A 12500-nucleotide genomic window follows, 5' to 3' on the forward strand; every position below is an offset into this window, starting at 1 on the left:
AGGTCTGAGTGCCAAATCATGGTTAATCTCTTTAGTACCATGACGCATATTCATATTCATTCTACTTACTATTTGGTGATTTCATACAGCTTCAGAAACTTATATGGGGAATTAAATTAGTGAAGCCATTAATCTTCTGACCTCCATAAACCCTTCCTAATGCCAATAAAATGGTCTAATCGTACACAAATATGTGTCTCAGTACGGAAGGGATTAATCTCTTCAGTAGCAGGACGTGTTTTCTTATTCATTCTACTTACTTTTTGGTGATTTCATAGAACTTCAAAAACTTATACGAGGAATTAAAATAGTGAAGACTGTCGCCATTAAACTTCTGACCTCCATAGACCCTTCCTAATGTCAATAAAATCGTTTAATCACACTAATAATTCGCGATAAAAATGCGTTCCACTACTCAAGAGGTTAAGTTTCATTATCGTACTCACAAACCTAAATTAAAACTACTAAGGCAAAGTAAGTATTTGTCAACTCAACGGAAATTTCACACCAGAGGAAGAAAACAATATACGAGGATAAGTCATTAATTTTGCAGCTGTTTCAATAATTACTCACTTCAACTAATCGTTATGTACCATAATTAAATGCTAAAAAAAAATTGCTGCATTTACCTGTTTTGTGTGTGTGTGTGTGTGTGTGTGTGTGTGTGTGTGTGTGTGTGTGTGTGTGTGTGTGTGTGTGTGTGTGTGTGTGTGTTCTTAATTCCTTCAATGTGTTCTTAACCTCTTCAATAACGGGACACATTTTTATCTTGAATTTTGTGTACTATTAGACCATTTTATTGACATTAGGAAGGGTCTATGGAGGTCAGAAGCTTAACGGCCAGTCTTCACTATTTTAATCCCCGACATGAGTTTCTGAAGCCGTATAACAGATAGTAAGCAGAATAAATATGGAAACGCGTCATGGTACTCAAGGGTCTAAATCAAACCAGCCTTCCTCATCGCAGCTGACCCGAGGCAGAGGCCACACCAATACTGGCAACAAGGCGGCCCGTGTGAGGAGTCCTGCCGCTGGGAGTTGCCGGGAGAGTAATAACTTTCTTGTGTAAGGAGAGACTGAGCTACACATGAATGCATTATTAAAAGAGAAGCAGGAGGAAATGAAGGAGGAAGAGGAGGAGGAGGAGGAGGAGGGTAAAGGGACAGAAAGGAAAAACAAATTACAGTTGATATGTTGGTACTTAAAAGAGCATTTTAATAAACTCAACTGTCTAATCTAATGTGACTGAGGTATGAGTGAAGAAGCGTAAAGGAAGAGGAAGAGGAGGAGGAGGAACGCATCTTTAGTAAATACAAACACATACTCTCTTTCTCCTTCTCCCTCTCCCTCTCTCTCTCTCTCTCTCTCTCTCTCTCTCTCTCTCTCTCTCATATAGTGTTACGTAATACTTACATAGAGCGCTCTTGTTTACGTGCGAGGGACATAATGATCGAAACACTGCTACGCCGCGGGCCGGAAAACAAAACAATAACAAAAACACGCACGCACGCACTCACGCACACACACACACACACACACACACACACACACACACACACACACACACAAGGGAAAAAATAAAAAACCTCGGTGCATTGTTGAGAAGCAGGTGTGCATTGTTTGTCCCCCATTGTTTTTTGAACGACCATGTTGCTAGAGAGAGAGAGAGAGAGAGAGAGAGAGAGAGAGAGAGAGAGAGAGAGAGAGAGAGAGAGAGAGAGAGAGAGACTTCCTCCTTGTAGTGCAGCAACAGTAACACTCTTACAGCAAAAAAAAAAAATAAAAAATAAATAAATAAATAAAATAACTATATAAAAAAAAGATAAAAAAGGATAAAAATGAAATAAAAACAACTCTTAAACGGAGAAAATAAAAATAAGCCACTAAGCTTCACCAAACACTAATGACCCCCAAATAAACACACACATACACACACACACACACACACACACACACACACACACACACACACACACACACACACACACACACACACACACACACACACACACACACACACACACACACACACACACACACACACACAGACGGACGGAGCGTGACCTACATTGAAAAGGAAAATGGAAGGTTGGTACACATGTTTCCTAATACAGTAAGCTTATTAGAAGTGAACCTGAGGAGGCGGCGGCATTTTGGCTTAGAGAGAGAGAGAGAGAGAGAGAGAGAGAGAGAGAGAGAGAGAGAGAGAGAGAGAGAGAGAGTATACAAACAATAACAAAACAGCAAAACACGAAAATAAGACACAACTCAAAAAGACATAAAACAAAGACTAGAGGATGAAGAAACAGAGAAGAGGAAGGAATAGAGACAAAAAAGAAGCAGATTAACAGACAGAAAAGACTAAATGGCAAAAAGCATCAAGGAAAGTAAGATGAGAAAACTAATTAAAACGATATTATAGAAGCACGAGAAGGAGGAGGAGGAGGAAGAGGAGGAGGAGGAGGAGAAAAGAGAAGGAACAGGAGTAAAAACCGAAGAACAAGAGGAGGAGGAGGAGGAGGAGGAGGAGGAGGAGGAGGAGGAGGAGGAGGAGGAGGAGGAGGAGGAGGAGTAGGAGAACAAGAAGAGGAGGAGGAGGAGGAGAAGAGGAAGAACAGGAGAACAACAGGAGAAGGAGAAGAAGAACAAGATCAGGAATAGGAGTAGGAGGAGGAAGAGGAGAAAAACAAGAACAGGAGAACAAGAGAAGGAGAGGGAGATAAAAAAAAAAAACAAGAGCAGGAATGGAAGTAGGAGCAGGAGAACAGGAGGAGCAGGAGAACAAGAAGAGGAGGAGGAGGAGGAGGAGTAGCCTAGCCTTCCCTGCCTCCCCTACATCCTGCATCATTGGCCTCGTCCTCTTCACTGGGGGAGGTAGGATACGCCACTACAGTGATGGATACTCAGAGGCGCAGCGGGAGGGACGGAGGGAGAGAGAGGCGTAACCCGCAGCCACCTTCCGGCCCTGCCTTCCCCTTGCCCCGAGGAAGGACCATCTTCATCCATTTCACAAGCATGATAAGATAGGTCAAGTGAAACGCCCTCAGAAGTCAATGTGTGTGGGAGAGGCTCTGTGTGTGTTTCACTGTTTGATCTGCTGCAGTCTCTGACGAGACAGCCAAACGTTACCCTACGGAACGAGCTCAGAGCTCATTATTTCCGATCTTCGGATAGGCCTGAGACCAGGTACACACCACACACCGGGACAACAAGGTCACAACTCCTCGATTTACATCCCGTACCTACTCACTGCTAGGTGAACAGGGGCTACACGTCAAAGGAGACCCAAATATCTCCACCCGGCCGGGAATCGAACCCCGGTCCTCTGGCTTGTGAAGCCAGCGCTCTAACCACTGAGCTACCGTTTCTGAATACGTGTCATTGTGTGTGTGTGTGTGTGTGTGTGTGTGTGTGTGTGTGTGTGTGTGTGTGTGTGTGATGCGTATGAGTTTTAGGTTATTGGGAAACATTTCTACGCTCCGCCTTTTTAGTGTCACCATGAGAAAGTGTGTCCTTGTATTCCCGACGTTGGTTCGAGCCATCTTCCCTTAAGCAAGTCACTCTGAGTCATCAATATATGTGTCAGGACATGTTTTCATATTTATTCTGCTTACTATTTGATGATTTCATGCAGCCTCTGAAATTTATGTCAGGATTAAAATAGTGAAGACTCTTGCCATTAATATTCTGACCTCCACAGACTCTTCCCAGTGTCAATACAATAATCATACTAAAAACTCAAGGTAAAAAATGCGGCTCAGTATACCGGATAGATTAAAGAAAAATAACAATTCTTATTTACCACACTGTCACCAAAGCTCTATTAATCTCAAGGCGCTATAGTTGACGTCATTTATACTGAGGTTTTTGAGGATGTTTTTACGATGATAGTGAGAGATAAGTAAGATTGCTAACGAGAGAAATATGTTTGAGAAATTGGTTAATCATCTCTGTGACTTATCAATGCGCGAGTAGCGAGAGAGAAGACCGTTTCTGAATACGTGTCATTGTGTGTGTGTGTGTGTGTGTGTGTGTGTGTGTGTGTGTGTGTGTGTGTGTGTGTGTGTGTGTGTGTGTGTTCCTGTTTTTCATCAATGTGGTTCGTTATGTATGTATGTATGTATGTATATTAGTCCGTGTATGTACAGTGAATGCGTATGAATTATTGTGCGTGTGGTGAGTAAGCACTGTTAATCATTGCACTAGTACGTCTTGTTTCCTTGTGTTCTATGTAATGAGCTGTGCCCTTGATAATAACAGACGTTCTTTTATATAGCTTGAATATGGAGCGTAACCTAAATTGTCCTCATTATAATTTGTGTCTTTGTGTTCTTGTGCTCATTGAAATCTAAATCCGTGTGTGTGTGTGTGTGTGTGTGTGTGTGTGTGTGTGTGTGTGTGTGTGTGTGTGTGTGTGTGTGTGTGGTTCAGTGACGCGGTTTAATTACGAAGGACAAGAGGGTGTGGAGAGCGTGTGTTTTTCTTCCCTCAGCGAATGTTTGCCTGGATTCAATTCTGATGAACGCGGGGCGGCTTTCGTGCTTCTAATGAGGAATTTAATGCAGAATAGCCGCGCTGTGTGGGATTACGAGCTGTTTGGACCAGAGAGAGAGAGAGAGAGAGAGAGAGAGAGAGAGAGAGAGAGTACATTCATTCACTCATACCAACAAATGCTTCAAGACAGACGCATACACTCAGCAAGTCACCCAGCCACCCACCCACTCATCCCGACCCACCCACACACCGACACCAGCATATTGTCTCCCCGCCATTACGCCCCTGACGCAGGCCGTGTAGCAGCACCGCCAAGGGAGTGTTGGTACCGCCTGTGTGTCCCGCGGCCCTCCCTCCTGCGGATTCCAATGGAGAGCACGGCGGCAAGAGCGATCGCTTTCGGATGGTACAAGCAAAAAAAAAAAAGTGAGAAGAATCGCCCGGAGAGAGAAAGAGAGGGAGAAAGGAAAAAAAATTGCCTTCTGGGGACGAAAAATTGTCTTCACGAGAGAAACAGTGCCTTCTGGGAGCTTAAAAAATGGCTTTATGGCTTGAAAACTTGCTTTGGGAACATTCTTAAAGTTACCAGCATCGAGTCCTGGTAGGTGTGCAGCCTGGACGGTCGGGAAAAACGTTTCTGGGAAGTACCCGGCAAGGGAAGCTAGAACGAGTAAACACGCAAAGAAAATAGCTGATAATATGAGCAGAGGAGTGTCGTAAAGAGGAAGATGTGAGAATATATGTTAATTTATGCGTGAAATGATGAGGGAGTGTCCTGGCTGGCTGACTGTGACTGACATGGAGCAAGAGTGAGTTAGCGAGCGCCTCAGTGTGTCGGAAAAAAAAAAAAAACATGAGCAGAGCTGTCCACTAGTGCTGAGGTAATGGAGGGCAGGCAAAGGTGACATTTTGTGAGCTTTGTTGTGGTAGTAATGTATTGGTTGAAGTAGTAGTAGTAGTAGTAGTATAGTAGTAGTATTGGTTGCGGTAGTATTGGTAGTGGTAGTAGTAGTAGTATTGGTTGTGGTAGTGGTAGGGGTGGTAGTACTAGTAGTGGTGGCAGCAGTAGTAGTAGTGGTGGTGGTGGTGGTAATACTAGCAGAAGCAGCAGCAGCAGCAGCAGCAGCAGTAGTAGTAGTAGTAGTAGTAGTAGTAGTAGTAGTAGTAGTAGTAGTAGTAGTAGTAGTAATGGTGGTGGTAGTTGTAGTAGTAACAGTGGTAGTAGCAGTAGTAGTAATAATAGTAGTAATAGTAGCAGTAGTAGTAATAGTAGTTTAATGCTCACCACAATCACTATTTCTCTTCCACACTCGCTATTATATTCAGGAAAAAAAGTTTGTCATTATAATAATAGTAGTAGTAGTAGTAGTAGTAGTAGTAGTAGTAGTAGTAGTAGTAGTAGCAACAGTAATAGTAGAAGCGATTGTTTTTCATTGGATCCTACAACTACTCATACAACCCACACCATACCACGACTAACACAAACAAACAACTTATACCACACCAGTACACCCTCACAGTGCCAACTCAGTGCCTCTCTTCCTGCGCCCTCCCACCAATACCACCATTAATCTGGCACTAATAGTTCATTGCCCGTGATCTTATCCTTTACTATCCCATAAACTATACGGGCGATAGTGCACCTGCGAATATTAGCACCGTACGAACAAGTGTTGCCTCCTGCTCTCCATTTAATCGCATGCTATCTATTTTTAATCCCGATGTTGGAAAATACTCAAGAAATTAGTGTTTTTATTTAGCTCATTTGGGTTATAGGTAGTAATATTCAGCACAATTACCGGGAACGAAGTAAGTATTAGAAGAGATGTGAGTGTTCTGTGTTAACACCGAACGTATCTTAAAGTACAGGTCCTATTTTGTCTACGCTGTGAGTAACGTGAAATTATTGTACATTTTGGTGAAACGCTTTGACTTGTTTGTTGTGAATTAAGTAAGGAAGGAACTGCTATCACCACACTACTACTACTACTACTATACTACTGCTACTACTACTATATTACTACTACTACTACTACTACTACTACTACTACTACTACCACTATACTACTATACTACTACTACTACTACTACTACTACTACTACTACTACTACTACTACTACTACTACTACTACTACTACTACTACTGCTAGGAATGAGAGAAAGAAGGCCAAAGCTAAGTGGGTAAAGGTCAACTAAAAAAAAATCGTCCACACTATTGAAACACTTCCAACAGTTGGCTTAGTATTTGTAAACGACGCAAGGAAGTCATTTAATAATACTGCTGCTAATCCTGTGAGAGGAAGGAAGGCCGTTGTGAAGTGGGGAAAACGTAACGTGAAACAATCTTACATAATACTGAAATACTTGCAACATTTGGTTCAATATTGGTAAAGTACATGAGAAAGAAATGAAGATAACCAACGAGACGAGACGAGAAAGTTCCATAAACACTAATACTCCGAAGAAACACCAAACAGAACACTTAACCAAGAGAAAATAAACACCAGAACGGAAAAAAAATAAATACCACGAACAAGAGACACCACTATTTCATACAATTCTTAATAAACACTAAACAATTTCATTCCTCATTCCCTTTTCATTCCTCAGTTCCTTTCCATTCCCTCCATTTTCATTCCCCACTCCATTTTCAAACGCACTCAATCACTAACACTTGTTCCGTTTGTGACCATTACCTTGAAAACCCTGGCCACACCATCTCAAGGAAGACACAATGCCCCGCTACACTGCCTAGGATAAGTGCACAGACAGGAGTACCGGAAAACACGCGTCAGAGCATGTAACAAATAATACATGGGTCCGAGGGCAGCACTAGAGCGTCACACAGTAAATAAATCCTAGAGAGCAATGACATGTAGTGAGAGGAAACGCGTAGTGAGAGAAAACGCTACTGTTTATAATTAAGTGGAGGTGATGCAACGCTCCTAGCCACGGGAAAAAACAAAAAGCTTGAGATAACACAAGAAAATCTCCAGGTTGAGTTTTTTTTGTCATGTCACGCCAACAGGAAACACCGAACTGTTATAATGTGGCAAGTATTTTAAAGTAAGAAGGAAAGCAGTGTGTCTTTTCTTTCCCAGAGTGTTCTAGACTGAAATATGACTATAGGAAGAAAACGGTCCATTCTTCACCTCACAAAGTACACAAAGACTGCAATATCACTGAGTTACCACACACACACACACACACACACACACACACACACACACAACAGAAAAAGATGGACCACTACACATATTGAATTAAACTGTATTCATTTCTATGGCTTTCCAAAGTACATGCCACTGAATTATGACTAAGGTGCCGCTGTGTCGCGTCCTCATAACGAGTGAAAAATACACGAGGGGGGATAAACTGCTGGTGTATTTCAATTAAACCCTATTGATTTGTATGGATTGTTGCACTAAGGCTGTTATGGCCACGCTTCTGTTAGGGAACCAATTAAAAGCTCGGGAGAAAAACAACATGACATTGGACAGAAAGGTGTGAGGCAACTGGCTGGAATAATAATTGTTAAGGGAATTGAATGCTGGCTCTGGTATTTCGAGGTATGTAAAGCACTCCAATCTCTCCCGTTTACTCTATTTACCTGTGCTTTATTTTCACTTGCCCTATTTCTTTTTTATTCCACGAGCTTTTTTTCTTCCATGTTTTATTTTATTCTTTCCTTGGTTGTACGTGGTGGTGGTGGTGGTGGTGGTGGTGGTGGTGATGATGAAAATGAAGCAATAGAAAAGATAATTTCGGATTAATGGAAGCAGATCAATAAATAAGGCTACATAGGATTGACACACACTCTCTCTCTCTCTCTCTCTCTCTCTCTCTCTCTCTCTCTCTCTCTCTCTCTCTCTCTCTCTCTCCAGGATTTTGATATTTCTTTTAGGTATTTCACGCACAGTTTTCTATTTCTTATTCTTATTTTTCTTGCTTTCCTGCCAGTGAGTCAAGATCGTAAGAACCAAGCTGCTCTTCTCGCCCTTTCACACTTGCACAATATTCAAAGAGAAGCATCAAGTAACGCAAGAACTAGATTGCTTATGATTAGCTCTCTCTCTCTCTCTCTCTCTCTCTCTCTCTCTCTCTCTCTCTCTCTCTCTCTCGAATTAGTTGCCTTTCAGCTTACGAAGAGACTGGTGAGGATGATGATGATGATGATGATGATGATGATGATGATGATGATGAATTGAAAGAAGAAAGAAGCAGGAGAAGGAGAAGGATGAGGATGAGGAGGAGGAGGAGGAGGAGGAGGAGGAGGAGGAGGAGGAGAGGAGGAGAAGGAGGAAAAAACGACAAGGAAGATAGGACGAAAACTAAAACGACTTTTTTCTTAACATTTTCACTGTAGTCATTTAGGAAAAAAAAGAGCAAAAAATTAACCAAGACTCATAATTCCATCCTTACATTGCTCATTTCTTCATTTCTGCAATCAATTCCTTCCCCCGAGCACATAATTGCAATACCTGATTACTTTAATAACCTTGGCTTCAAAGTACCACCTTTTTGACACTCACATAACCATAAATATCCATTAAAAAATCCATTTTCTCGTGAATTTTATAACACTAGTAATTAGAAAGGTTAGAAAAGAGCCATTATTTATTTCTTGTTTTCGTGCAAGCTTCACCACAACTAACTCGTGGATAACAATGATTTTACAACACTCCTAGTGAATTTACGAGCCATTTCTTTCGTGAAATCTTGACCTCAACTCGTGGATAACATAATGAATTTCTACACCTATTCATATCAAACTGTTCCCCCAAAATATCATTAAGAAACCTACCTTCCTTTGAGCAGTCTTGACCAAAGGCGAGTAAAAGTGTATAGGCAAGGAATTTCTACACATATTCATATCAAACTGTCCCCAAAAATACATTAAAAAAGCTAGTTTCCTTTGAATAGTCTTGACCAAAGGCGAATAAAAGTGTAGAGGTAAAAAATATAATGATTTCTGTATGCGTGTATATTAGGATCAGATCTGAGTGGGTTTGCTTGCACGAGTGAATAGACTTAATAAAAAGGAGGCTTAAAATATACATCCCTTTGAGTGTGTGTGTGTGTGTGTGTGTGTGTGTGTGTGTGTGTGTGTGTGTGTGTGGTTATGTCTCTCTTACTTCTAGTCTCGACACGAGGAGGAAGTGTCTTGTTGAGGTGAGACTGACCCTACTCTCCCTCCCCTCTCCCTCCCACGCTGCCTCTCCCAGCCTCTCCCTTCCATACTGACGCCCCTCTCCCAGCCTCTCCCCTCCCTCGGGGCTTCTCTCCCCTCCTCCTCTCCCTTATTAACTTCCCTTCCTACGTCTTTGCTAGATTACTCCTCTTTTCCTCCCTTGCTTCTCCTCCTCCTTCTTCTTCTTCTTCTTCTTCTTCTTCTTCTCCTCTTCTTCTCCTCCTCTTTCTATCTCCACATATCTCTCTCTCTCTCTCTCTCTCTCTCTCTCTCTCTCTCTCTCTCTCTCTCTCTTTCCATTTCCTTTCACGCTGCGTTGTTTTGCCTCGTTTTCCATAGAGCAACGCACCACTACTCCTTTGTACTCCGGGGAAATATATACAATAGTCCTCCATGAATATATGTATACGAGTTCCGTTTTCTATGAAGTGTACATATATATATTTTTTTCTCCCTGGTCTGATTTTTCTACTCGTTTTCTTTTTCTTTTTCTTTTCTTTTCGTCCAGATTATTTTATTTTTTTTATTTTTGTACTGTTGGTTTTCCTGGAGTTGCTTTTTTCTTTATCCTTTTTTTTTTCGTATCTTGTTTGATGTCAATATTTTTCTGATTCTCTCTCTCTCTCTCTCTCTCTCTCTCTCTCTCTCTCTCTCTCTCTCTCTCTCTCTCTCTCTCTCTCTCTCTCTCTCTCTCTCTCTCTCTCATATAAATACATATCTTCTGACGTCATACACACACACACACACACACACACACACACACACACACACTTTTCTTTTTCTTTCTTAAACTGCAAAAACATATGACTGACCTCCTTTAACCTTTGGAGGAGGAGGAGGAGGAGGAGGAGGAGGAGGAGGAGGAGGAGGAGGAGAAAAGACAGCTAAGGAGGAGATGGAGGAAAAAGAGTACAACGAAGAAAAGAGGAAGGAGGAGGAGCGAGAGGGAAAATAGAAGAGGAGGAGGAGGAAAAGAAAGTTTAAACTGACAAACATGTCCTCGATTGATCACAATAACAACAACGACCTTGAATCCTCTCTCTCTCTCTCTCTCTCTCTCGAAATGCGCATTAGGAGTGATCATTAAAAGTTAGCAAGAATAAAGAGGAAGGAAAGAGAGGAAGAGCAAAGGAGAAAAAGGAAGGAGGGGAAAGAAGGAGGAAATAAGGGAGGGAGAGAACAATAAAGAGAAGCTCGAGGAAAACTTTTTCTTCTCTTGTCTCTCCCTCCCTCCTTCCTTCCTTTATTTACTTTGTCACTCTCTTTCTCTGTTCTCCGGTAAACTTTCTTCGTGTCCAGCTGAGAGAGAGAGAGAGAGAGAGAGAGAGAGAGAGAGAGAGAGAGAGAGAGATAGCTTGGTGAAGATCTTATTTGCACATACACGCATTCTCTCTCTCTCTCTCTCTCTCTCTCTCTCTCTCTCTCTCTCTCTCTCTTTCGATTCATCCAGTCAATCTTCCTTCACATGTTCATTCAATCTTTCTTTTCATAATTTTTTTCCTTGTTCCTGCTGCCTTCCCCTCCCCTCTCTCTCTCTCTCTCTCTCTCTCTCTCTCTCTCTCTCTCTCTCTCATACACACCACACAAGAGACCAAAATAATTAACAGAAAACAATAGCAATAAATATACTTCAAAAACTCTTTTCTATTATCTACACAGAAAGAACACTGTAATAAATATCCCAGTTCACGAGCTAAGGTTTTCAGTTACTTAAGAAGACGCGCCTCTCAAAATACACGCTGACTTTAAACTTAAGACACAGGCGAGTATTCTGAAAGCCTTTGCTCTCTCACCATCACTGCTTTCCAAGGGCTCCAGTTGAAGATACTAGTGTCTTCTAACCTCTTCAGTACCATGACGTGTTTTCATATTCATTCTAGTTACTATTTGATGATTTTATACAGCTTCAGATACTTGCGTGGGGATTGAACTAGTGAAGACTCTAGCCCTTAACCTTCTGACCTCCATTGACCCTTCCTAATGTCAATAAAATCGTCTAATCATACCCAAAACTTAAGGTAGAAATGCGTTCCAGTACTGAAGGTATTGAAGATACTCGAGATTTTTAAGAGTATTTTTTTTTATGATTCTTGTGATAGGCAAGATTTCTAGTTTATTAAAAAGGAAAAGCTGTCTTGTAAACCCGGCTAGTAGTCTCTGTGGCCTTGGAAAACTGTCGTAGTGAGAGAGGAGGGCATTTCTGAATACGGGCGATAAAACAAGAGAAAAGAACCTTAAAACAAATATCATGTGTCCCTCAGCCTTGACCTTTTTCCCTCAAGACATCCATCATCCCATTTTTTATTCACTTTTTTCCATCTCTGTCTGTCTGTCTCTCTGTCACTGTGAAGGAAAAAAGAGAGACAGGATAAGGGAGAGAAAAGGGAATAGAGTAATGAGAAAAGAATGGAGGGATGGAGGAAAGGCATGGAGGGAAAGTAGAGAGAGAGAGAGAGAGAGAGAGACAGAGAGAGACAGAGAGAGAAAAATGTGGGGAAGGAAGAGAAATGCATGAAGTGAGGGGGAATAAAGAAGAGGAACATAAACGAATACAAAAAAAGAAAGAACAAAAGAAGAATGTGATGATAAAAACCACCACCACCACCACCACCACCTCTCGCTAAGCATTGGTCGTCACATTAGTCCTTGAAGTAAGAGCGGCACCGGTGAGCACTTCTTTATATAGCTTGAGAGCATTCACGGTTGATGGGGAGGGACGAGTGAGAGTGGAGAGGGAGTGGAGAGGGAGAGAGAGCAGATAGAGAGAGGTAAGAGGGGGAAAGACGCGAGGGAGGTACGGGAGGGAGCGTGGGG

At 41.9% G+C, this 12500-nt stretch overlaps 1 protein-coding gene across 7 annotated transcripts in view; it reads right to left on the bottom strand.

Annotated features, from left to right (window-relative positions):
• The window catches only part of LOC123499163 (excitatory amino acid transporter 3-like), a 134329-nt gene that overhangs the window by 40681 nt on the left and 81148 nt on the right, over positions 1-12500 (bottom strand). The window contains exon 1 of one of the 7 annotated variants that reach the window (XM_045246855.1): positions 7192-7297. The exons of the other annotated variants lie outside the window; for them this stretch is intronic. Coding sequence (XP_045102790.1) covers positions 7192-7214 — 23 coding nt within the window. The 5' untranslated portion in view covers positions 7215-7297. Of the gene's footprint in view, positions 1-7191; positions 7298-12500 lie in introns of those variants that run through there. 7 annotated transcript variants of the gene reach the window in all.

The sequence above is a fragment of the Portunus trituberculatus genome, chromosome 49 (genome assembly GCF_017591435.1).
Source record: "Portunus trituberculatus isolate SZX2019 chromosome 49, ASM1759143v1, whole genome shotgun sequence".
NCBI classification, from domain to species: Eukaryota; Metazoa; Arthropoda; class Malacostraca; order Decapoda; family Portunidae; genus Portunus; species Portunus trituberculatus.